Source organism: Tetrahymena thermophila (genome assembly GCF_000189635.1).
Source record: "Tetrahymena thermophila SB210 genomic scaffold scf_8254807, whole genome shotgun sequence".
NCBI lineage: Eukaryota > Ciliophora > Oligohymenophorea > Hymenostomatida > Tetrahymenidae > Tetrahymena > Tetrahymena thermophila.
The window spans coordinates 123,354-151,353 of record NW_002476563.1 but is presented as its reverse complement, the minus strand read 5'-3'; the positions used below and the strand labels follow the sequence as shown (position 1 = coordinate 151,353).

General features: G+C 21.9%; 4 protein-coding genes across 4 annotated transcripts; 2 read left to right on the top strand and 2 right to left on the bottom strand. All coding sequences in view use genetic code 6, as the record gives it.

The window, feature by feature from the left end:
* Window positions 1-249: 249 nt before the first annotated feature.
* On the bottom strand, window positions 250-9,786 carry TTHERM_00538820 (helicase carboxy-terminal domain protein; the record flags this gene model as incomplete). Its single annotated transcript, XM_001007906.2, has 1 exon — window positions 250-9,786. The coding sequence occupies one exon, from the start codon at window positions 9,784-9,786 to the stop codon at window positions 250-252; it is 9,537 nt and encodes a 3,178-aa protein (XP_001007906.2).
* Window positions 9,787-13,374: 3,588 nt separating this feature from the next.
* Window positions 13,375-14,841, top strand: TTHERM_00538810 (ubiquitin-conjugating enzyme; the record flags this gene model as incomplete). The annotated part of the gene is made up of 6 exons (XM_001007905.4): window positions 13,375-13,434; window positions 13,527-13,601; window positions 13,725-13,802; window positions 13,861-14,011; window positions 14,268-14,428; window positions 14,776-14,841. 6 exons carry the CDS (start codon window positions 13,375-13,377, stop codon window positions 14,839-14,841), a joined length of 591 nt encoding a protein of 196 aa, XP_001007905.4.
* Window positions 14,842-17,230: 2,389 nt separating this feature from the next.
* On the top strand, window positions 17,231-22,758 carry TTHERM_00538800 (RNA recognition motif protein; the record flags this gene model as incomplete). Its single annotated transcript, XM_001007904.1, has 7 exons — window positions 17,231-20,104; window positions 20,170-20,646; window positions 20,703-20,915; window positions 20,978-21,460; window positions 21,519-21,708; window positions 21,764-22,080; window positions 22,198-22,758. The coding sequence occupies 7 exons, from the start codon at window positions 17,231-17,233 to the stop codon at window positions 22,756-22,758; spliced, it is 5,115 nt and encodes a 1,704-aa protein (XP_001007904.1).
* Window positions 22,759-23,217: 459 nt separating this feature from the next.
* Window positions 23,218-25,240, bottom strand: TTHERM_00538790 (CobQ/CobB/MinD/ParA nucleotide-binding domain protein; the record flags this gene model as incomplete). The annotated part of the gene is made up of 6 exons (XM_001007903.3): window positions 23,218-23,539; window positions 23,640-23,908; window positions 24,007-24,333; window positions 24,449-24,679; window positions 24,751-24,974; window positions 25,087-25,240. 6 exons carry the CDS (start codon window positions 25,238-25,240, stop codon window positions 23,218-23,220), a joined length of 1,527 nt encoding a protein of 508 aa, XP_001007903.1.
* Between the last annotated feature and the right edge of the window lie 2,760 nt (window positions 25,241-28,000).

The following is a 28,000-nucleotide window of genomic DNA, read 5'->3' as shown; positions in this document are numbered from 1 at the left end:
GTTTATATATTTTTAAAGAAATATTTAAAATTTAATCATCATTTATTTGAATAAGGATATTAAGATTAAAAATTTCAATTAAACACTTTTATTTATTAAAAGAATATATTAAGATAATTATTAAAAATAATTCATTAGGAAATCAAATTAGGATACAATAAGCTAATATATTTTCTATAGTAAAGATAAATGAAAAAATGAAAAAGAAAAAATATTATTTAATAATTTTTCAAATAAAACAATCAACACTCACTCACTCACTCTGATATAACTTTTGCTGTATATTTTTAAATATTTTTGATAGAGAGAATCTCCTACTCCATTTTATTTTCCTACATTAACAAGAATGGGTTCAACAACAAACTATATCAATTTCTAAGAAGCTTAGGAAGAATTAATATCTAAGCTCTCACATTTTCCTCCAGTCTAGCTCGAAATTTAAGTAAAATTTTCCTTAGCTCCATAATTCAAGTAGAAACAATGCACAGGTATTTTAACTTTTTTGATTTTTTCAATTTCCGCTTAAAAATCAGTTATCTATGAAAATTTAGTTTTTTTCCAATAATCTTCTCCACCATATTTTTTTCTGTAATTCTTAATTTAAGATAAGCTTTTTGCAGGAGCATCTGCAATTAAAATAATAGCTGATAATGGATATTTTGAATTTTCCTAATTTGCATGTTATAATCCTATTTCAATAGCTTCTTCATAATCCTCTCCTCCTTTAGGCGTTATTTATTCTAAAAATTGCTTCAAATTCTCTGCTTTTGATTCCCATGGAGATACTTATAAAATACCTTCATTCATTTAGTCATAATCCCTATAAACTGCAAATTATATCTAAAAACAATCCTCAGGAATGTTTTTTTCGCTATTTATTATTATCTGACAAGACCTTTCAAGCATAACGCTTATTTCAGTTTTAACTTTGTTTAACACAAGTCCCATTGAACTTGTTCCATCTACTAAGCATAGTATTCTGATTAAATTTTGTATATCATTAGAGCCTTTATTATTTTTTAATAAGAATTCTTAAACTTAATTTTCATTTTAAGAAACAAGGGAATTAATATATTGTTAACCTTCAATGTGCTTTTATTTAATTTAATCAATATATTTATGGTAGTTAGTATACTCTAAACACTCAATTTCATTTCGTTTTTTATCTAAAACTTCATAAAAATTATTATTTTATCTTATCTATTCTATTGCTTTTCTATAGTCAGCTCCTAATATTTTTTCTAAATCTGAATCTAAAAGTACTAAGCTATAGGATCCTTCTGCTCCTTACCTAGCACACCTTCCCATAATTTAGATTTCCTCAGATTTTTTACTTGAGAAGAAAGTTTAGATAACATGAACTCCGCCATTATCTAGAACTTGTTAATCAGAACATTTGAAATCAGTACCACGACCAAATGAAGAAGTTAAAAGAGTTATTTAACCTTAGATAGTGGACTTTTTAATTAGTTATTTAATTTTTTCTACATAATTATAATTTGAAATTTATTCAGTAATAATATTGATATTATATTTTAAATCATTTAATTCTGGAGAATTATAAAATTTTAAAAGCTATTACTCTGTTTCAAAGAATAATAAAACAGCTCTTTTTTATTCATTTCTATATAAACTTTTTTCAATTTTTTCTCTCAGAATCTTAAAGTAATCATCTTCGCTCTCAACATATGTATCATCTTTCTATGCAAACTTACGTTTATTTTTACCAAAAACACTAGGAATAAATGTGCTTTTTGTTATTTTAAAAATCTTTTAGACAATATTTTTTTCAAAATCATTCAAAGTCTCTAAAGTACCTGTTACTCCAATAATATTTTCAAATTAAAAAGGTATTTCAGAGTAGGAAAAACTACCACATCGTAATAAAATAAAAGTATTTTCTTGCAAACTTTTTAAACTTATTTATCCCTTTTCTTGTTCATAAAAGTAAGCAAATAAAGTTTTATAGCCATAATTAATATCAAAAGACACTCTATCTTATTCCTTGTAACAAATTCTATCATTTAGAACCAAATAATCATGAGAAAAATTTTTAGAATCTGAAATCATGTCTTTTAGACATTCGTCGATAATAGTTCTCAAATTTTTAAATTTATTTATGCATTATTTGTAAAAATTTGTTTATTAAATTTTTTCCAAAAACAAATGCTATTTTCTTGATTACCATATAAATTCAGCTAACTTTACAATATTTTCATCTTGCAAACGAGCTACAGGATTATACATGCTTCCATAAAAATCCTTAGTAAAGAATACATCTACCTCATCAATAATTAATATGCTTGGATTTTTCGTTGTTTTTTTAGTCTTTTTCTTATTTTCAGAAAAGCCATTACATATGTAATCCGCTGTTAACTAACGAATATCTCCCTATTGATTTATGAAATGTTCACATATTTTAGTAAAGGCTCCATACTTTATATTTTGTATAACCCCTAAAATATTAAATAATTTTAGAAAACTTTCATAATCTCTTTCACTAAGGTACTAGCTATAGCAAGCACAATATACATCAACTTCATGCAGTGCAAATATTATTGCAGTAACTGCTAATACAATAGATTTTCCTTCTCCAGTTCCTATTTAAATAAAATTATTTTATAAGCCATCAGTTTAATACCCCAATCCTAATAAACGGAATATTGATATAATTTATCCTGCATGAGGTGAAAATAAGTAAGTTTCTTTCTCTTCCTTTGCCATATGAGTTAACTCTTTGAAATATTCCATATTCAAAAATGTCCATAAAGCAAATATATGAGCCATAAGTGATGGAATATTTTGTCTTACAGAATTGTCCCATTTTATCTATTTATTTTTTAATTCTATTTTTTTGGCAAAGCTTTTAACTTTGTAAGCTAAAGATTCAATAACTATCTTTTCAGATTGACTCTTATTTTCTATGCAAATGATATTATTTTAAACGATATCTTCATATTATTTTAAGAATTTATTGTAAACATTATCTAATTTTTCTTTATTCAGATCTTCACCTTTAATGTTTTCTAAAACATATTTAATTCCTTACTCTTTTACTTACTTATTAAAGATAGATATGGATTATTGTTTAAATATATCGTGTTCTTCAATTATAATTATTCCTATACCAGTTTTTTCTCTTTATAAATGTGTTACGAGCTAAGCTAATTTCATTCCTTTAAATTCATTAAAATAGATATTTTTGATCCAAATATCTAATCGACAATCAAAATTCTTTTTAAATGAAGGTATATTTTCAGAGTAAGTCTTTATCAAAATCAAACTTTTGGCAACACTATCAATTTAGGTAACATCTATGCTCTAAAATAAATTTTCTATTTTTTATTCTAATTTTTAACTGATTCTCCTTTTGTAATATTCAATATCAATATTTAAATTTTTAACATTTTCATTAAATTAATTCAAATTATCATAATACTTATTAAACATTTTGAATTCATTTTCTGAAAATTATTTCTCTTAGCTTTCCAAAATTATCTCTATTTCTTTTTAAAATTCTTCAATTTTACTTATTAATTTTGGGAGACACTCTTTTTCATAGCATTCATAGTCAAGTTGAGTACTTTAAAAATCTATTTTTTCCTCTTTTAATTGTATTAGAATATTAACATCTTTTTTCAGTTCTTAATGTTAAGAATGCATTTAATAATCATCTTAGAACTTAAAATTTATTACATTTTATTTTACTTCTTATATCTAATTTATAAATTTTTCTATGCAATCTTTATAACTATGATATTTTTCTTTAAATTATGTTATTTAATAGTCATTTAAGAATTATTCAGTGAAAATATTTTATTTTTTTACATCCATAACTATTTTTTATATGAAATTCTCCCATTTACTTATAAGTAAAAGATCTTATTTAATTTTCTTGATCTTCATGTCCTTTAAGTTATCATTAAAACTTTTAAAGATTTTTTCAAAAAAATTATAAATTTCAAAGCCTAAACTTTTTATTTTGGTATTGAAATCATTGATAAGGAAATATTTTTCATAATCTTTAAGATTTATAATGAAACTTTAAAGCTTATCATATTCTTTTTGGTAGGAATCCTAGTCTTCTATTGTTTTAATAGCCTTTAAACTTTCAAAGCTCATTGATATATCCGATTAGATAGCCCTACGAGCGCTTTCGTAATTGGATGAAATAGCTTTTTCAAGTTCTGAATACATTTTTTCGAACTCTTCAATTCTATCTTTTTCTTCTCCAAATTTCTTTTTATAATCTAAAAATTTATTTTTATTCTCTAACAACTTAATTGCTTATTAAATACTTTCTTTAATTTCATTTTTACCTAGATAATCTGTTAGTTAAGAAGAATACTTTTAGCACTCTTATTGTATTTATTTGCTCATTTTATCTTAAAATGAAAACATTTTTTCTTAGCTACATTATTCCATAAACTTTAATTTTTTATCTAAGTCTTTGCTTTTTTCTGCTTATTTAAAATCTTTTTCAAAAACATCATTCTTTTATTTAATAAATTGCTTCACACTATTAAATTAATCTTATGATTATAGTTTTAAATCATCTGGTAGAGAATTTATGAGAGTTTAAATTTTAAGTTCTTTCTAATTTTGTTCTTATTATATTGAATTTTGATAATCCAGAATACTATTGCTTACTCTATCTATCAAAATTTTATTTAATTTATCATAACATTCAGCATATTTAATATTTCTTGATGAGACTTTACTGAGCTTTTCTAAGATAAATTTTGGAGGTTTATGTATTAAATTATTTTAATCATTATAATCGATTTAAGTAATTTGTTTTACTTTTTCTTCGAGCTCTTTTTGCAATTAATTTAGCTTTTTGTTTATCTCTTCTTTTGTTTAGCTATTATAGCGAGACAGAAGTAATATAATCTACATTATGTGCTCTCTCTTTTCCTCTACTTAAAAAAAATCTAATTGCTTTACATGAGCAGACATACTCTCTAAATATTGCTCTATTTTATTTTAAATATCAATAATGATTTAATCAACTTATCTATCTACGTTATCTAAAAATTCTTTTTCAAAATAGTCTTACAAGCATTACTTTGCCTTTTTTATTTATTCAATAATTTAAACAATTTGATTTATCAAATCTTTTTGAATTTGATTTTCAAGATACGATTGTTTATCTTAAGCTTTATCAAGTAACAGCTCTACTGAGGTTACAAGCGTTAATCTTATTTATTTCATAGCTTTTTCATTAGCAGATTTATCATCTATTGACAACAATTCAAAAGATGCATTTTAATATTAATTTAGTTCTATTTACTCTATTATTTTTTAATAAATTCCTTTATATTCATTATTTATTTCAATTTACTGATTCTTATAAAGGTTATAAAACTTATTATCGCCAAGGATATTTTCAGTGTGAATTAGTTACTTTATAATCCTTATTATTTGCGCTTAAAATTATTTTTCTAATGAAGTCTAGTTCAGTTAATCATACAGTTCTAAATAATGTTATTGCATTAAATTTTTTAAATCTTTAAGTATTTATCCTCCTTAGACTAGCTAGCAAGTCATTTTATAATTTTATAGCTCCATCAGCTCTTGAGCTTATGTAGCTAGCTTTTAAGATGCCAAAGACTTCTCATTATCATTTTATTCATTTGCTTCTGTGATTATTTAAAAATATTATTATATTTGAACTTTTAAAGAATTTCCATATTAGACCAACAATTATTTTAGTTTATCTTTTAGAGTGTTTGCATCTAATCTTATCCATTTACTTGTGCAACAATTTTCGATATAAACTAAATAGTCTTCAATCTAGTTCATATCAATTTTAATAGGGAAAAAATTTTATTTATTCTTAAGTTTACTTTGATGCTCAATTTGTATAAACCTTTTTGATTCTCTTTTTATTTTTACAATATTATTTTTGATAATTTATTTTGAGCATTTAATACTCTTTTTTTATTGTATTTAATTATCATTTGCCAAACAATATTTTGAAGAATTTATTTTGTTTTATATATTCTCCTTCTCTTCTTCTTATTCTTCTGAAGTTTCAGTATTTTAAGGCTAAATTAAGAAGGAACCTTCCATTCTTAAATTTAAAAATTTATTATATTTGCTTATTAATTCCTTGATCTAATTAAACACACTTTCGATGGAATTTGAAAATTTTTTTTCAGCTGTTTCTCTTAATTCCTTTAATTTAATATTAAATTCTTCAAAGACCTACATTCTTTCCATTTCTATAAGCAACTCAGATGCCACAGAAATATTTTAATAGTTTTTACAGCTTAAATCTAAATCTACCAATTTTGTAATTATTTAAAACTGTGAATATTTGAAAAGTTCATCAGTAATACCTTTAATCTTTTATTCATAAATTCCTTTTTGAACACCATCCATCCACTCAGCAGATTTTAACTAAATTAAGCATCTATAAACTTTTTAAAAATCTACTTTTTTTTTATCATGTTAGAAATCATTTAAGTATTAATCTATCTACCTCTTTATTGATTACATTAAACCTTCCACATCTTAGATTGATTTATAATACTTATCAGAAGTCAAATGATCTATTGTATTAATTTATCTAAATTATTTCATTTAATAAACCAAAATTTCTAATTTTTAGAATGCTTGCTCAGGTTCTAATTTAAGCGTATCTTCAATTTATTTGATTATTTTTTCAAAATGTTTTACCAAATTATTAATGAAATTTTTTTTATACTTTGAGATTTAGTCAGTTGAAAAATGCTGAATCAGTTTCAAATTTTTTTCAACATCTCCAAAATCTTAAAAATGTCTATTTAAGTTATCAATATCTTATATTTATAATTCTTTTTTTTCTAACGTGTGGTTTGATTATTCAATAATATTAACAAAAATATCATAAAATTGTTTTTTCACATTATTTAATTCTTCATTTATACTTTATTCATTCAGATGGTTTTTAAATTCAATTTGGTAAGATTTTATTTATGAAAGCTACATTGAAAGTTAATCGTAATTCTTATTTTTTATTGTCTGTTTGCAAAGTATAAGAAGGCTTTCAATTTTTTTCATTATTAATTAACAAGAGTTACCATATTACTACTTTATTTCAGGAAAGATTTCAGAAATAAGTTTTATGTTATCAATATTATTTGAAGCAAATTTGGTTATATTATCATCTTAATTAAAAACATTTGCCATCTTTTAAACTGATAGTTTTAATTGTTATATTAGAGAATCGTATTACATAACTTCATTACCTAAATGCTAGCTTCTTAACTATTCTAAATTTTTAGATTTATTTACTAGATCTTAAAACTAATAAAGATATTAAATATCCAATTTATTTTGATTCTAAATAGATTAATCAAGCTACGATATAGCATTGTTGTAATAAGTATTAAAATTATCTATGATTAGCTTTTTGCATTTTTCATAAGTTTATTTAATAGAATTTTAATTTAAAGTATCCACTAAAAATTTTAATTTATTTAATTAATAATTTATTAATTCATATTCACATCTACTTACAGCTGAAATAATCATTTATTGTGTTTTTAAAGCTTAATCCTAAATTACAGATTACGAGTTTTAAGTAATTGAAAATTTGAAGATCTAACTTGGATCATCAACTCCTTATTTTTTAAGTATTTACTTTAATAAAACTTAAGGCTGATTTGTTAATGGTTCTACTCTGCAGCAACCTTTTTCAGTTTAATAAATCATATCTTCAAAGAGACTTATAAATGCTTTATCTGAGGATTCTTCTATACTTTTTTTGATATTTTTCAGTTCCTTGTTTATGTCAACATCTTGAGGAAATTTTGTAAATAAGTAAGTAAATAGACTTAAATTATCATCTGGATTTTAAATAAGCCCTAGAAGCAAGTGAGCTAAATCTTTTATCCCTTATCCTTTGTCTCCAGTGCTTTTGAAACTTAATAAAATGACAGGTCTAACACTTTTGCACTGTTTAATAGCCTCGACTATTCCGATTCCGTTTGCGATATCTACTTCAGGTCCAGCAGTATCTCCAAATCCTGGTACATCGCAAAGTATAAAATGTCCTTTTTAATTCATTTAAACATCTTAATAATGCACTTAAACAGGAGTAATGTAACGTGTTTCTGATTAAGCTTAAACTCCAATTTTAACTTTTTAAAGAGACTTGTTTAATATTTTATTAGGGTCTGGGCCAATGTAATCTATAAATTCGCTTTTTAATTTAACCATCCTTGATCCAGATAAAAAATGAACTGTTGTTGATTTACCTGCCCCAGTATTACCTAAAAATAATATAATGTCTTATCCTTTCATAATATTTGATGCCTTATTAGCTTCATTAATTAGTCTATTCATTTCATTTACATTTAAAGGTCTAATTTTTTTAAGCAGCTTTTCTGTATCAACAATAAATTATTTTAAATTATCATGATCTATGCTTAATTTTAAACACTATATTGACTATAATATTTCTGGACCGAGCTAATCTTCTATCTTTAATCTATTTTCTATTTCTAATAGAAAATTTAAGACTTAAGAATAATATTCATCAGCAATCTTAATACCATTAGAAGTTAACAATTCTATACAAAATATTAGCATTTCAGTTAGTAGTTTTTCGCTAGAATAAGGTATTTGCGAAGCATCTTATTTTAAATATTTAACATTAAATTTTGTATTCAAATCCAAAATTTAGTTATCTCTTTAATTAGGATCCTCCTATTAATAAATTTAATTGGTAAAATCTAATTCCATTTCTGAATTTTAATTAATAATTTCTTTTAAATTACTATTATTTAAATTTGCCTCATCATTTAGTTTCTATAAGTCTAAGTATATTAATTGGCAATTTTTAAGCTTTGATAAAGTTTATTCTTCTTATGAAACTTTGGAATTTTCTTTTCTTTATGAATATTTTTCTATTTTTTCCAATATTTATTAAATTTCTTCTTCTATTTATTAAACGTCTTCTAACTCAAGTTCTTTCATAAATTAATCCAGCTATTGTTCTAGTTATTGTTTCTTTTTTGACTTTTAATCGATTTATAACTATTAATCTAATTAATGTAATTCTTTTGCAATGTTTTAAAGATTCTCAAGCTTTTCAAGGTTACACTTTTTTTCAGAAGCCTAATTTTATTTTTTTTTAGATAACAGCTATTTGATTTCTGATTTTACTTCTTATATCACTATTTCTATAGAATCAACATCTTCTAATTTTAGCTCTTGCAAACCTATTCTTAATTTTTCTTCTAAATGTTACTTAAAAAGCTAATCTAAAATAGTTTATGGATCTCCATTTGAGTATTATATTTCAAAATATATTTATTGAGCATTTATTAGCTTTTCTAGAGTTTTTCTTTTCTCTGCAACTTTTTTTGGTCTTTTTTTCATTTCATAATTTTCTAATTCAGATTTAACGTCTCCTATTTCTTCTGCTAATAGATTCGCATCTCTCATATTTAATTCAGAAAGTATTTCATTTAATTAATATTCTAATTATTAATTTCTTATTTCACATAATTGTTTTATCATTTACTGAATCTCATTCAGTTTTTCAAGAGTTTATTCTTTTTCAGATACTCTAGCCTAATTATCTTTCAATTTATACTTTTCAATTTCTTTTTATACTTCTTCAATTTCTCCTTAAATTGAGCTGACATTTCTCAATTCGAGCTCTTCTAAATATTTTAATAGTCTATCTTCTAATTAAGATTTCTTAATTTCCTCTTAATTTTATTACTAGGCATTCTATTATCGCTAATGATTAAGCTCATTATTATTTTCGTCAATAAAATTAAAATCCATTTATTTAGGTTTTTTTTAATTTGTTTTATTTATTTTTATCTAATTATTTATAAAATTCAATTTTGATTTTGTTTTTAAAATGCATCACAATATCAAAATATATTATATTTTAGAATATTTATACTCCTACTTTAAAAAAAAAAACGGGTTCTTAATTATAACAGTTGAAGCCCTTTAATTTGAAAACTGAAATTAATTATTTGGAGATTCTTAATAAAGAATAGATACATTAAAGATATTCATAAATAATTCTTTTACAATTATAAAAAATATTTATCAACATCATAAATATAATCAATTTAATGGTTACAATTTTTTATTCATATTTTAAAATACGAGAAAGCTTATTTTGAATTTTTTAATGATAAAATAATAATAGAATTCATACATATATCTTAATTATGGTTTAAATTATTAATAAAAATAATTGCAATATAAACTAAGAATAAAATTTGAATTTAATTTATTTATTTATTTTCATCTCTAATCTTTCATATTCTTATACATAAATTTCTATACTCTAATCTTAAATTGTTATATTCTAATATTTATTAATTTTTATATTCTAATATTTATTTTTCATATTCTAAATTCAATTTTCATATTCTAAATTCAATTTTCATATTCTAATGTTTATTTTTCATAAATAAATATTAATTTTTGATATTAGTATATGAATATATGATAATCTTAAAGTATAAATTTTATTTTAGCTTTATTCTTTGATATTTGAAAATGAATTTTTGATGTTCTAATATTATTATAAATGATCTAAAAAGAATTTTGAAAAACAAATATATTTTTACATATTCGAATATTTATTTTTGATATTCTAATATTAATGTATGAAAAATAGATATTAGAATATGAAAATTCAAATTAGAATATCAAAAATGAATATTTTATAATTATTAATATGAATTCTTGAAAACTAATATATTTTTTCATATTCTAATATTTATTTTTGATATTCTAATATTAATGTATGAAAAATAGATATTAGAATACGAAAATTCAAATTAGAATATCAAAAATGAATATTTTATAATTATTAATATGAATTTTTGAAAACTAATATATTTTTTCATATTCTAATATTTATTTTTGATATTCTAATATTAATGTATGAAAAATAGATATTAGAATAATAAAATTCAATTTAGAATATGAAAAATAGATATTTTATAATTATTAATATGAATTTTTGAAAATTAATATATTTTTTCATATTCTAATATTTATTTTTGATATTCTAATATTAATGTATGAAAAATAGATATTAGAATAATAAAATTCAATTTAGAATATGAAAAATAGATATTATGAATTTTAAACTAATATATTTTTTCATATTCTTATATTTATTTTGGATATTATAGTGTTATTTTAGATATTCTAATAGGTATTTTTTAATATCATAATATTTATATATCATATTCTAATTTTAACTAACATTTATAAAATAATTTATATTTAAATATTTAATTTTTAAAAGACATACATCTTTAAAAATAATAAAATAACCATTAAATTATTTAAGCTAATTATTTTTTTTATTTTTTGTATATTATTTTATGATTTAAAGTTTAGAATTCAATTATCAAATAATTTTAGGTTAGTCTTTGAAGAAAATTGCATAAAAAATTCTAAAATTGGTTTATTTTTTTTCTTATAATATTTTGATAATTTAATATGTATAAATTTTATTTTAGTAATTATTATTCTTTCATATTCTAATATGAATTTTTGAAATCACAATATTTATATTTCATATTGCAATTTTAATTTGCATTAATTAAATATTTAATTTTTAAATGAAGCATATCTATCTTTAAATATTAAAGTAATGATTAAATTATTTAAGTTAATTATTTATTGAATTTAATTTATATTATTTTATATTTTAAAGTTAAGGATTTAATTTTCAAAAAAATTTAGGTTAATCCTTGAAAAGAAATTAGCTTAAAAAATTCTAGAATAGATTTTATTTTTTTCTTAAATATTACTTATACTTATATTTATTTTAGTATTCTAAAATTTAATATGCTTGCTGCGAATTCAAATATTTATTGCTTATGCTTTAAATTTTTAACTTTTAATACTTTAATATTTATTAATCAAATTTAAATATTTGCTTAATATTCTAAAATCAATATTTGATTTCTAATCATACTTGCTTTACATTCTAATATATTATCTAATATTCTAATACTATTATTTCCTAAAATAGTTTTGAAATTTTAAATAATTAGGAGTCAAAAGAGTTCTTAATTTCATATTTGAAAAAATTATGATATCTTATTAAATGTTGGTTATGTAAATTTAAAAATAAAATTTTTTAAAATTTAATAGTCTAATAACAATAAATTGACTTTAACGATAATGTAATTTAAAAAATAAACAAAAAATAAATATATCAACATATTAGAATATAAAACAAATATTATAATGTATAAGAAAATAGGTCATGAGACTCATTTTCAAAATACCCCTCAAGTTATAAGTAGCAATTTTTACAACATGCTTAATTTACTGTTTATTATGGTTTATTTTGAAATGACTCTAATGACTCATTTTCTTACATTTAATAATTTAATATTAAAATCCAGAATTTAATATGGAAAAAAATAAAATAATTATTTAATTAAGTTTTTACATTACAATAAATTATTTTTTATTCGTTTTATATTAATTAAATAGCATAAAAACCTAATTAATAGATCCAAAACCATAATTTCTAAAAATTCTGCTATTATTCTATTTGCAACAAAGATATTTACTTAATTAAATTACACTTACTAGTATTAATTTTATTTTCAATAATTTAATTCAATTCTTTAAATATTGTTAACTCTTAACAAAATTATATGGTAATAAATGTTGGTAAAATTTTAATAATTTATTTAATGTTTTAAAATATACTGTTAAATATACTTTGTTGTTTAAAAAATATAATTATATAACAATCTTTTGTTTTATAAAACATAGATATTTTTAGTAGAAAATAAATTAATCAATTGATATTGAAAAAAACAAAAGCTTTTTAATAATTTATTGAGTGTTCGAGCTTTTTGTTATTTTCATTATTCATTTAAATTACAACATACAGCAATTAAATTACAATTAAATTCAAATAACTATAAAGTTTTAACTCAAATCAACACTAACATTTGATTCAGAATACATAATTTATTAACAAATTAAATATGCTTTTTTCCCTATTAAAATATATTGTGAAATTAATAATCTTTTTGGATAAATTTTTGTCATACCTTTTGTCATTTTTGTTCGAGTCGGAAGAGTTTTTAATTGAAATATATTGCTTAAAAATGGAGAAATGGGGCAATTAGTTTTTAAAGAGTTGAGTAATTATTTTCAATTTTATTAACAAGAATAAATAAAGAATTAAAATAAACATTAACCTTTTACGAGTAAGAAAGAATTTGGAAAAAATGTTTAAAGACTAGATTTTATTAATAGTGAAATGATGTGTGCAAATCAAGAGTAGAAAAAAAAACAGGTAAAGTGAAAAAAAAAATAATAATTTTAAAGAAAAAAGAAAAATTTGATAGAATTTATTAAAAAAGAATGCAACCTGGAAATAATAAAGGAAGAATTCAAAAAGAATTAAGCGATTTTAGTAAAAATGTGATTTTTACTTTTATTATTTGAATTATAAATGCTTTAGCATATTTCTTGACATGCAAATGCTCATTTCTTACCATTTTAACTTCAAATAGGCTGAATCCAGCAATATTAAAGTTTGCACAGTTGGCGATAATATCAATCATTGGAAAGGATACATTAATGGACCTGTAATTTAATCATTTTTACTGCAATTCAAAAATATTTCTTAGCTAAACCTTTTCTTTCAGGAACAATTCTTCAAAATATCTTTTTAAGTCAAGCCAAATGTTCAATTTTATTTTATATAAAAGGAGGATACTCCCTATCACGGAGGTGTTTTCTAGATTGATATCTAGCTTCCAAATGACTATCCCTATAAACCTCCTAAAGTAAACTTATTTTAAAAGAAAAACAAATAATTTGAATTATACATTACCTATTTTCTAGATGAAATTTGATACTAGAATATGGCATCCTAATATTTCTTCTCAAACTGGAGCTATCTGCTTAGATATTCTCAAAAACGAATGGTCACCTGCACTTTCAATTAGAACAGCTTTGCTCTCCCTCCAAGCCTTGATGTGTGCACCTGAACCAGGTGAGACTTAAATTCAATAAAATATACAAATCTCAAATGAATTGTTAAAGACCGTTCCATAATGGCATAAATTTTTCTTATAGATATGTTTTGCAAAAGCAAAATCCACTATTTTTGCCAGCCTCATTTTGAGATTTTAAACAAATTCAAAAATTTTCTGAAAAACGAACAAATAGAAATTGAAAACATAAATTTTTATGGATTAAATATCAACGAAACACATTTTAATGCATTTTTTTTACTTAAATTTATATAGATGATCCTCAAGATGCAGTTGTTGCCGGCTAATATAAAAGTTAAAGAGATTAATTTTTAAAACAAGCAAAAGAATGGACACAAAACTATGCAAATACTAAATCTTAAGATGAGAAGATCAAAAAGTTTGTAGATATGGGTTTCGATGAAAAAACTAGTAGAGTAATAATTAAAATTTAGTTATTTTTTAAATAAATAGAGACAGTTAACCTCCACCAAATAAAAATAAAACAAAGCAAGCGAAAAATACACTTGAAGCTATTTGATCATTTATTTATTTATTTCAAGTAGTAATAAAATTCAAAATGTATATATAAATAAATATATTACCAAAAGGGTTTATATAATTAACTAAAATTAAATTGATAGATTTAAAAAATAGCAATATAATTTGCATTCAAATAATTGATAAACTAAAGATAGATAGATAGAAAGCTGATATAATTATTTTCAATTTAAAGCAAAGCGAAAAATGATTTATTGATTGAGTATTAAAATTTTATAAATAGGAAGTATTAATGAAATATGGCTGGGAAGAAGAAAATGCCTTGAATCATCTACTTGGTGGAAATTGATAATATATTATTTAAATACATCTTGCTCTCTCGTGCGTGACTAAAAAAATGGTTTTATTCATGAAAAATTAAGACTATTTAAAGAAAACAACGAATTGGGCTAGGAAGGAAGGAATTGAACTAGAATATATTTTCTAATAGAATTTTATTCACTAAAAACATAATTATATATTATATCTATTAAAATAAATAAATAAATAATCAATTAAACCATTTTCGTATTTTTTCTAGTTGCTAATGTTATATATTAGAAATTTAGTTAAAAATATATTTTTTAATCTCACAAAAAATAACCCTTCTCTTTTTACCATTTCATCCCTGGCATATTTTGTTGAAGCTCATTTTTGTTTGTATTTTCTTTTTTTCTTCCAAAATAAAATCTAATATCTTATCCTAATTAATCAGATTCTATTCTGATCTTTGATAGTTAAGTATAAAGTAAAATTAACATTTTCTCAATTATAATTATCAGATTTTTATTAATACAATTATGCAGATATTATATTCATTACTTATTTCATTCCAAATAAATCAAATAAATAAATAGACATAAAAATATAATATGATTAAGTTTTTTAGTATTCTTCTTTTCAAGTTCTTTCATTTAAAAATTTAAAACAAGATTTTTTCATTCTTAAAATTTCATTTTGAATTTCTTATTAGAAGCAATATAAATCAGATAAAAATATATTGCTAAAATCAATTATTATTTATTTAAATTTAGCAACAAAAATAATTAAAATTAGCAATTATAAGCATAAGTATAATTAATATAAATTTCATTTAAATTAAAAATAAAAAATTAAAAAAATAGAAAAAAATTTATTTAATTTTACATCATTGAAAATAAAAATATTTTATTAACAATGCTTAAACCAAAATAAAAGCTAAGAAATTTAATTATATAATATTTATAAAATTCTTATTTTAAATAATTTGTTACTGTAGCAAAAATAAAAATATATTAATAAACATGCAATAATAATTAAATTCAATATTATTTAATTTATTTTGTGAGGAATTATTAAAAATATAAAGATATTTATGAAAATTAATTTATAAAATTAAAAATAAAAACAGTTTATTTAAAACCAAAATAAAAGTTAAGAAATTGAAGATAAAGATATAAATCATATTAACACAAAATTATTTTTTTAAATATTTATTTATTTGAATATTGTAAAAAAAGATGAAAAACATTAATAATAAATATGCAAAAATAATTAATATCAACATTTTTGAAAATCAAAATTAATAAATTTATTCCGATATGAAATTTATTTAAATATAAAAAGTAAAAAATAAAAAAAGTTTAGTTTTTACAAGAGCGAAATATAAATTAAGATATAATTATTCAAAGATAATGCATAAAAATGCAAAATTATTTTTTTAAATTTCAATTTTTTTCATCAAAGTAATTAATTTAAATTTGTATTTAGATAATTTACTTTATTATTTATCAAAGAATCTTTAAAAACAAACTATGTGTTTTTTTTAATAATAAAATTTGCTTTAAACTACTTTAATTTTAAGGAAAAATTCAACTAAAATACGATAAGAATAGATTAAAATAAACTCTGCTAATAAAGGTAATAAAAAATTAAATTATTCTTTAAAAAATTAATAATTAGAAAATTGTTATTTGCCTCTAGAAATTAAAGTGACTATTAATGAAAACAAAGGAGACGCTATTTTTTATAATATTTATTAAAGTGATAACAATAAAATTTATTAAAATCATTTATTTTTGTTAAAATTGATTTTTTAACATAGTTAAATTGACAGAAGAAAACTCATAAAATACAATCAAATTAGTATAAAATCATATAGAAAAATTAAATAATATATTATTAGTTTATTTATTTTACGATTAATTATATCTTACTTTCTTTTCTATAAGATACAAATAAATCTTATTTTATACTTCTACATCTATTTCTTTTAAGAATTAGGGAAATACATAAATAATAAAATCAATTTTAAGCTCAATATAAACTAAGTAATAATTTAAATGGTTTTGCTATGAAAAGTTTCATTTTTTTAATTTATGGTGAATTATTAACACATAAATGAATACGTATTATGTCTAAAGTAAAGCAAGAAGCGCTAGTTTCAAAACTTATTAAGGAGCCTCTATGACCAAAAAATATCAGATAACATAAATAATATTTATCTATAATAAACATCAAGTATCTCTTTGATCTTTCCCACAAGCTTTTTTATATGATGCTTATACTATTTATATCAAAAAACGAATCTTATAATAAAATTTTGGATTAAAAAATTTGGTTTCTATAACCTATCAAAAAAAAATAACAACAAATAATAAAAGATTGATATTAGTAGAATCATCAATAAGAATTTAAAAAGCAGTTTATATTTATAAATTATGTAGCAGCTTTAATAGGAACTCTCTGAACTCATAAACTAATAGGGTTAAGTTCAAGATATACACAGTACATTAACAAGAAACTCTGCTTCTAATAGTATTATAAGAGAAGAAACATTACAAAACTATTTGATTTCTGAAAGTAAAGAAAGCCAAGAAAATTTAAAGCATATTATCCAAAAAAGCAAAATAGATTATTTGTGCAAATTGTAATCAACTTTCACTAGCTCTGAATAAGAACAAGAGTTGGCTGAATATATCAAAGATTTCAAAAATAATTTTGGATATCTTGGAAGCGACTAAAATAGCCATGTTTGGTAAATTTTATAAAGTTTGAACGAACTTTAATCTGTAAATAGTGGATTATCATTTATAACAGATAAAAACCCTATTTAGAATGGAGGACTCATTTTTTCTCTTTTAAAGAGTGCTTTTAATCTTTATCATAAAATTAACTTAGTTAACATATTCGAATCATAAGCTAGTGAAGACAAGAACTTAAAGCTATAACTAGACGAATAGATGATAGAGACAATTTGGGACTCCGTTATCGTAAATGGATCCAATAATAAAAAAACTGTTTACTTTTTAAATTTAGAGTTTTTGAATCCTTCTTAGATTATTTTTATAGCAAAGTTATAGAAACATTTAAATAATTTAAAAAATGAAGCTTAGATTCCAAATATCGTGATTTACTCTGATGACATTTTAGCATCATAGCTTAAAGAGTAGATAAAGCCTTAATTAGAAATAGTTTTGGAGTTCAAAAGAATGCCTCAAAAAATTTAGTATGTATAGAATGCTATTTTATCACAAAAAAGTAAAATGGATTTAATAGAGCAACTGATAATTGATGCTTTGAAAAAATACAAGCAAACTTTGTTGAGATTTGACGTGCTTATATTTGTTAAGAACATTGAAGAGAGCAAATACTTATAGCAACACTATTTAAATCTTATCAAAGAAAAACTAAATATTATAGATTTGACAGATATTGAAGTGAATGAAGAAGAAAGTAAGTTTTACTTAGAAGATTTCAAAAAGAATTGGGAAAAATAATTGGTCGAAAAAAAAATAAAAGAAAAAGAATTAAAAATTTAACAAGAAAAAGAATAGTAGGCCAAGAAAATTGAGGAGGAGTTAGCACTTGAAAGAGAAAGACAAAGGAAGATTGAAGAAGATAAAAATAAAATATTCGATGAAGAAAAAAAACTAATAAAAGAAAAAATAAATCAATAACAAGTATAATAAATACCAGATGTTCATCCTTTACAACAAATTAATTAAGATGAACTTAACATTCCTCCTTTCCCTGCTGTTCCAGAAATATAGCAATAATAGTTAAACTTATAAGAAATATAGATAAATTAAAATTAAGAGTAAGAGATCTAATTATAGAAAGTACAAAGAGAAGAAGAGATGGTAAAAGAAGAAGAAGAGTAAAAAAGAAAAGAAGAAGAACTAATGGTAAAAGAAGAAGAAGAGAGAAAAAGAATTGAAGAAGAAGAAGTGAGAAAAATAAGAGAAGATGAAGAAAACATTAAATTAAAATAATTATAAGAAGAAGAAGAGAGAAAAAGAAGAGAAGAAGAAGAAATTAAATTAAAAGAAGATGAAGAGATAAAAAGAAAGCAAGATGAAGAAAATAAGTTGAAGCAGGAAGAAGAAGAAAGATAAAAAGATATACAGCAATATAATGAAGATTTAAATAAATAGATTAATAAAAATAAGTAAAATCTCTACAAAGCAAATGAATTTAATATTTTCATAGCTAAAAGCTATAAGCAATTGAAACATCATAACTTAGATAATGTAATCATTTAAATTGATACAGGTGAAGCATTCAAAGTATATTTCATGGATACTATTTTTGATTAGATTCCTGTAGTAAGCTCTAAAATTACAAGAGAAGAAGCTATTAAAAGAGAAAGACTCATTGGTAATACTAAATCATGCGAAATTCATAGATTGTATGAAAAAAAAGAATTCCTTAGACTACAAAAGAGGGATTTTTTGAATTTAATAAATTTGGAATAGTATAAGGCCTTTTCAGAAATTTAAAATGAGAAATGCCCTTAAAAGTAAGCAATTAGGATTTTGTTATAGATCATGATAAATCTTAGTGAAAACTGGTTTAGCTGCTCTTCAGAAGTAGGAGCTCATATCTCAATTTTATGGAGTAGAATGGGTGATATCTTTTCTGTTCATAACTAGCTCTTGGTTTCTTAGACTGATGATTTATATTTAGCTTGCTAAAATCTCAATCTGCAGAATATTTTAGAAAAAAATCAAGTTAATTCAAATCAATATGATAAAATTGTTTATAAAATGCTCAATATTCAAAAAGTTTTAAATATCAAAGAAGATCCAGTTAAAATCTTACAGAAATTAGAAGCAACCAAATTTTCAGAACTTGTTCAGTAAGTTGCTATAGAAAAATATTGGAAAAATTTATGCGTTTATTCAGGACATAGAAGACTTGGTTTCCGTCACTTTGAATCAGCTAAAATGTTGAACTATGCTGAAATAAGCAGCATGAACCTTATTTAAGAAAGACCTTTCCTTATTATTCCCCTTCAGCTTCAAATTAATTCTAAAAATTAATATGAAATAAAGCAATGCTTAGCTATAGATCATCCTTTTTTACTAGAAAATGCTCCTTCTTAATTTATTGAAAAGCATTAACTCAGACTGCTTAAAAGACAAAGTTTGAATTTGCATGAGATCGAATATTTTGGTATTTCAGATGCGTTGTTCTAATACTTTGAAGATAACAATTAAATAATTAAAGATATGGAAAATAAATTCGATTGTTATTATGAGCCTAATCATCATATGGACACTATAACCATACATTCTGATGCAAGCTAAAAGGTAATTCTTAATTTTATTATTTCAATTATGAAAATAAAAATTTTTTTTTTTTTAATTTTCAACAGGAAAAACTAGAAAAACACTTTAATAACTTGCTTTAAGAAGCATAAAAAATACTCTCAGAAGAAGTTATGGAAATTTCACATGGAAACAACTGCATCCTAAAGATTTAAAAAGGAGGTACTATCAAAGAAGTTACTATTTTACAGAATGAACACATCTTTATTGTTGATAATCTACCCTTAAATGTGAAAGAGTAAGATGTTATAAATTTATTTGAAGAATATGGAGATATTGTTCAAGTCAAATTTTTCACTGATCCCACCCTCAAAAATGTTGAAGAAAAATCTATTTCTGCAGAAGTTTTAGTGGCTGAAACAGAAGATTCCAAATTTTTTGTAGAAACATTTAATTAAATAGAATTTTAAGATAGAGTCCTGCAGTTGCGTTTGAAAAACCACAGCTACTAAATACATCAAGATAATAATTCTACTAGATATCATAACATTTTTAGATGGCAAACTTGGAAATCAAAACAAACTGTAATTTTATTCATCTTTCTTTGAATTTTTATTGAAAAATATTTTTTTAAATTAAGGGAAGAATTGAATTTCTTGATGAATCATCAGTTTAATCTTTTATGAAATTAGTTTAAAATAAACTAATTGTTGATGGTAAGGAAATTAAAGCAGAATAGGATAAAAATTTTAATAAAACCGTCATATTGAGTGGGCTATAAAAATGCACAGATGAAGAAACTTTAAAATCTTGTTTGATACCAGAACTTTAAAAGAATATTGTGAGAATAAATGTAAATTGATTATTAATTAATATATTTGTTTATTTTACCATTTTATTTTTAATATAAAATAGGTAGATAGAATAGCTGATGTTGACAGAGGAATTAGCAAAACTAGTTTAATATTCGCTCTTAATAAGATTTATAAAGAGTAACACTAAATAAGTTGGGTAAGAAGAAAAGATCATGGTATTGTTGAAGCTAAAATATGCTTTTCTAAAAATTACTTATATAAGATGAACACTTACTATGAAAGATTTAATAGTAAGCCAGATATTTTAGGATAATAAAAATTATATGTTTAAAGAAATTATATTGAAACCTTTAACTATGACTTGAAGATGATGAACGTAGTCTAAATGATATTAAAAGGTAATCAGGAATTAGTTTAAATGTAACAAAAGAATGAAATAAAACTCAAGGAAAAAATTGTAAGACCAATTCCCTCTAAATAAGAATTCATTGTAATTTTGAAATGCAATGATGAAACCCACTTTAATAAGGCAAAAGGAATTATGTAAGCTCTGCTTTAATCAAAACTGCTTGATTTGAGAAATGTATTAAAATAATTAAATTTAAAATAATTTTTATAGATTGATTAATTAATTGAAATAGGTAAAATTAGATTTGGCCAGCTTATTCGATGAGGAAGATTAAGTAGATTACTCTTAGTTGTTCACTGAAATAGGATAAAAGAAGCTCAAAGAAATAGAAAGCAAATACCCAGTATTTTTCAAAATAAATTTAATCAAAGAAGAAGTTAGAGTTTTCTGTACTGATGCCATTTATGATTTGATAAATAAAGGTAAATTATTAATTAAGTTTAAAACAAAATTAAGGAATTTATAAAATAATTAAAGATGTTGAGTACTTCTTAAGATAGAGTGTCAGAGTTAAAATTCCTATTAGTGGAAAAAATATTAGAAACATACTTGGAATAGATGGAAGAGGTTTAGAAGAGTTTAAAAATAAAACTAACATTTGCAAAATTTAGCTAGACTACATATCTAAAGACATTTATATGGAAGGTAATTCTAAGTAAGTTGACTAAGCTAAGAATGCTTTACTTGCTTTATTGGAGGAAAAAAATAGCTAAGCATGCTTAAATAACATGCCTTATTCATATGAAGATTGCTAAGTCTGCTCTGACACTATTGTCACAGGATACAGATTGCAAGTAATTCAAAGATATCAAATATTTTATTTTAACATTAATTGATATTTTTAAATAGAAATTGTCAAATAAAATATTTTAGAGCAAAATATTGATTTAATTTTTTAATTTATTAATTAGGGCTGTGGTCATAAATTTTGCCTAAGCTGTATTATGTTTGTAATAGATAATTCTTTAGGTGATGTGAATTCTCTTCCAATTAAATGTCCTTTTTGCAGTTAAGCTATTATTATGAAAGATATAAAAACTCTTATGAGTGAGGATCAAATATAAAAAATGACAAGAATGTCTTTAAATCATTACATACAAAACAACTTTTAAGAATTCAGCTTTTGTGTGAATGAAAATTGTAAGTCTATTCATTCATCTAAACTAACTAAATATACTTGTTATGAATGCAAAAAAACTTACTGTTCAAAGTGTGCAGCAGAATATCATTTTGGTATGACTTGTACAGTTTATTAGGAAACTGAAGCGAAAAACATAGAATTCTTAATCAAAGAAGGTGCTCGTAAATGCCCTAATTGTGGAGTCTACATCATTCGTATAGATGGATGTTATAGGGTAGAATGTAGAAGATGCAACCAGCATATTTGCTGGAAAGATAATTGCATGAAGTTCTTTGCAACTTCATCCGAATGTTATAACCATTTAGACGAGAATCATGGAGGTTATTGGTGATAGGCAAAATGAAATATAAATATAATTCATTCAAATTAATAAAAAATAATTTTAATTTTAATATTTTTTCCTTAATAATAATTTACATACAAAGTTTAATTTTCTTATTTTTATTTTGCAAAGCTTTAAAAATTTATATATTTTTATGTTCTGTAGTAATTTGGATAATAAATAATTTAACATATATCTTCCTTTAAAATTTACCAAAAATATATGTCCATATAATTTAAAAAAGATATTAAAAAATATAATGGGTAATAAATAATATGTAACTTTTTTAATAAATTAGAAAGGTTAAAGTATTTATTATTATTATTAACATTTTAACTACTTCAAATCAATTTTTAGAAAAGCTATAAATTTATTTATTTTAGATTTGTTTATTTATTTAATTTTGTAAATTAACATATCTTTGATTGTTAAACAAAATGAAAATACAAATAAATTATTATTGATTAATCATTTAGAAGTAGAACAGGCACTTTTTTTCTTTTCAGGCTCTTCATAAGCTGGGATCTTATCTGAAAATAAGGTGTCATAAGGATAAATTGAAGAACGATGCCCATCACTCCAAATGATAGCTACTGCATAGTTACCCTTAGGTTCTATTTTATAAGGATATACTTCGTTATCAATGGTATCATCTTTAATTAATCTTTTTCCAGTAAATTCATCAACGCAAAGAGCACAATTGCAGTGCTTTCTTAATACATCAGCTTTCATCTTTTTGATTTCCCCATTATTCTTTTCAACGATAACTAAACTATTACCGGTTTAGTATCTATTATTTTTAATATAAGTTAAATTAAAAAAATTGCTCAAAAAACTCAAATGATATGTAAACTAATTAAATTGCTGATCTTTTAAAAAAAGTTTTATACCTTACGATAGGAGGTTCGTTATTACCGTTTTGTAATTTAAGAATTTCTTGATGGACATTTTCAGCAAGGCTGCTGTAAATTTTAGTAATTGTGTGCTCATCGGGGAGAGTGATAGATACAGGACGACCATAGTCAGAGTATTTAGCTATCATATCGTATATTGGGATTTAAACAGAACTTTGAATACCAAATTAGTTTTTCAACATATTCATATAACCAGGTCCAAAAGGATGATGTTCTTTACCACATCCATCACAAACAAATAAACACTTTATTTAATTAAAATAATTCATTTAAGATTTTAGAAGAATAAAAAGGATTAAAGTCTGTAAAAATATATATTTAAATATCAAATTTAATTTCATACCATATTTTCAACAACAGCTAAGGTAGGAACCTTTAATTCATCAAACATTTCAATTCCCTTAATAACATCAACGAATGCTAATTTTTAAGGAGTAGTGACAACAACAGCACCATCGAATTTAATTTCTTAGCAAAGTGTAATTTAAATATCTCCAGTACCAGGTGGCATATCAACAATAAGGTAATCAAGATCTCCCCATTGAGTTTGCATAGCCAACTATGTTACTATAGCTGAAACCATAGGACCTCTAATGATTGCTTTTTTTCTTGCAAAACCATATGACATAGTTTTTAAACCTTCATACTCAATTGGAAGTATTTCTTTAGGCTTTAATTTATTGAAATAAATTCAATTTAGAATTAATTAAATTTTCAAAATTTTATAGCATATCTTTTTTTTTAATGTTGATGCTAACAAAATTAATAAATTAATTCATATTTACTCTATCTTCAGGTGCTTGCAGGATAGCATTTTCCTTATTAATCAAAGTTGGTATAGAAGGACCATAAATATCAGCATCGAAAATACCTACTTTGTGGCCTTGCTTAAGGAGCGAAAATGCTAAATTAATTGCAACAGTTGATTTTCCTACACCACCTTTGCAACTGCTTACAGCAATAATCTTTTTGACATTTTCTAATTAACCTCTCTTCTTGAAAGATGTTTCTTAATCCTTTTAATTTATTTTGAATAAAAACACATAAGTATTTTCTTAAATCTAAATTATTCATTATAATTATTTACTTTTGGTGCCATTTTAATTTCAAACTCCTTAATCCATGGAATTTCTTACAATTTGGCATTGCATAATCCTTTAAGTTTTCTGTAATTTTAATCTAACTTAAGCTAAACAGTGACCTTTCCACTTGATTCAATATCGATAGTGAGAATAGATCCATTATCAATAATATTACTTCCATCTTCAAATGTGATTTCTTTCAATTTTTTAGTAATTTCAGCTTTTCCTTCTATATTTTAAAAAAAGATTGGTGATTTTATTAAAAATTAGGAAATTTCTATTTTATTTTAAGAAATTGCTCCAAAAAGCAATCAGCTTAAAATTATAAAGATATTATGTACCTTAAACTGCATTGGAGAAATGAAAAGTTGGCTTTTGAGTCAATTAACCTATTTTAATAGTATTGCTAAAGCTTTATGAGTTAAGATTAAGTTTTTTTAAAATAGTTGCAGATCTTGCGCACTATTTAAAGAGCTATACGGTGTTTCTAATCATTAGAATAAATATTTTCTTCAAGTAAAATTAAAAATTAATTAAATTTATAAATCTTAATATCTATTGATTTACCAAAATATATTACCACTATTTTTCAGATTTAAAGACATATCTTAATTTTAAAAGTAAGTAAAGACACAATTAAATGATAAAGACATAAAAATAAACAAACGTTTTCTCAATATAAAATGAATTATTTTTATCAAATTAATTGATAAATATTGAACGAAAAACAAAATTTGTTTCGTAATTCAATAAAAAAATTATTAAAAGTGATGATTTTTGAAAGGAAAATACTTCTATTTTAATAATAATTTTTATTGATAAAATTTCAAACAAAATAATACTTTACATAAAAATATTAACTCTTTTTATCATTATTTTAACTTTAACATTAATAATTGATGAAAAAATTTTTCTTTTTTAATAGTTTATTTATTCATGTGCTATTTATTTAGTTAGCTGTTATTTTAATATAAACTTTTTAAAAATTATTAGTTTAATAATCTAAAAACAAATATTAAAAAGATAAAAGACTTGTCAAGTGATTATGAATTATGATATTTTATATATTGTTATTTTATTACTTTTAAAAAGAAATACTATCATCAAAAAATATTAAATTATTCATTTTAACATTTTAAAAGGAATTTTAAATTTATTTTTTTTTTTTACTTAAAATATTAGCCTTTATAAAAGAGAGTACAAGTAAAAAATTCAGTGTCACCTCCTAATATTTTTATTTTAGAAGTAAATAGAATAAACAGTATTATATTGATTGATATATTTTAAAAAGTTCTATTATAAATACATTTATTTATTTTAAGATCTTTTATAGATAAAATATTTTTCTAATTAATTTTTTTATTTTGGATAATTTTTTTTAATTTTTTTCAAAAGAAAATTTCTAGATGAACTTTACTTAAAATATAAAATACATTATTAAAACTAATGGATAAGATCTATCAGATAAATAAGTAAAGAATGTATTATAAATTTTATTATAATAAGTCCTATAAAGGCTTAATTTTTAATAATTTTGAAAATTAATATGAAATTAAGTAAACTTTAGAAACTAATTAATAAATCCTATGAAATACTAAATTAATTTATGGTGTATTTAATAAAATAAGAATTTAAAATATATAATTTACAAATCAAAGTTCACTATTTATTTCAAAAAATATAAATAAAAATAATTTTTAAAGTTTTTAAATTTATTTTGTATTACCAAAATGAATGATCTTAAACTTATAATTAAAAAAATTGTTAAGCTCGATTAGCTCAGCTGGTTAGAGCATGCGGCTGTTAACCGCAAGGTCGTAGGTTCGATCCCTACATCGAGCGCTTTTTTTTGGTTATAAAAACTAAGTTTAACTATATTTATCAAAACAATAAATATACTTACTTTTTTTTCAAAATAAATTTAAGTAATCTTATTTAAATATATTATGATTTAATTTGCACTAAATTTATGATTCATTAATAAAATTTGAGAATTTATATTTAGCTAAAAATACATCTATCAGTAAGTATGCTTTAAAGAATTATTTGCTTTTTTAATTAAAATATATCTTTTATTTTAAAGCTCTTTTTTTAAGTAAAAATGTTTAATCTTTTATTTTTTATCTTTCAACTATTAAATAACATTTAGGAAATAATTATGAAAATTTCTAAGTGCAATTTTATTACTGTATCTATAAAAATAACAATAATGGAATATTCAAAATATCATAAATTTCTTCCTTTATTCTTTTGTAGTTAGTTTTAAATATATGAGTAATTTAAATTAATGTAATGTAATAAAATAAAGTATTTTAAACCCCTTCAAATAATAGTTATTTTATATATCTTTTTTTTAAATTATTTTAAAAATTATTTTTTCATAAAGTCGGAAAATCAGCTAATTAGATATCCCTTTTTATATTGTATATAATTAAAAATCAAGATTTTTTATTGATCAAATGAGTAAATTTTAGGAGTTGGTAATAAATAAATAATCATAAATTTAAATGATTAATTTGAAATATAAATTAGTTTTTCAAATCAATAAGAAAAAAATAATAAGTAAATAACTATTTTGTAAAAATGGATAAGCTTTTAATAATTTTAACTTGTTTAAATTTAATAAAAATATCATTTTAAGAAATTTGCCCTTTTGATATTGATTTAGGTTATTCCTCTACTAATTGTTAAGGAAAAATAGGAGATTATAATGTTTAAGGAGGAGAATTATTATTCTTTAAAAATTAAGATATATATGAGTAACTAATGGTAGATTATGGAAGCTAAGGATTACTTGGAGTGTGGAATCTTACAGATGCTAGTCTTTTTTATTCAACTTCTTATTTTTCTGATAAAAAAATTCAAATTCACTCTATTTTTACTGATAAGCAAATCAACTTTTCTGATCCATTTTTAGCACAAACTTTCATATACATAATAGATATTAATTTTAATGTATATTAATAAAGTCTATATCAATAGAATAGTACAGTTATTAAATTTAACTATGAGACAGTAGATAATAGTTAATAACTATAAATTTAAATCTGTTACAACATTTAAAAAAATATTTTATACTACCCTAAAGATAACTATGTAAAATATATTTTACTTTTCCTCTTTTATTAAATTATATTCAAAAACAATCATTAATTTTCTTATTTTTTATCTCTACTTTTTAATTGTCTTTCGTTTTGAAATTAATTATTATTTAAAAGGTCTACCTTCGCTCAATTGAATAATCTTCTTAAATAA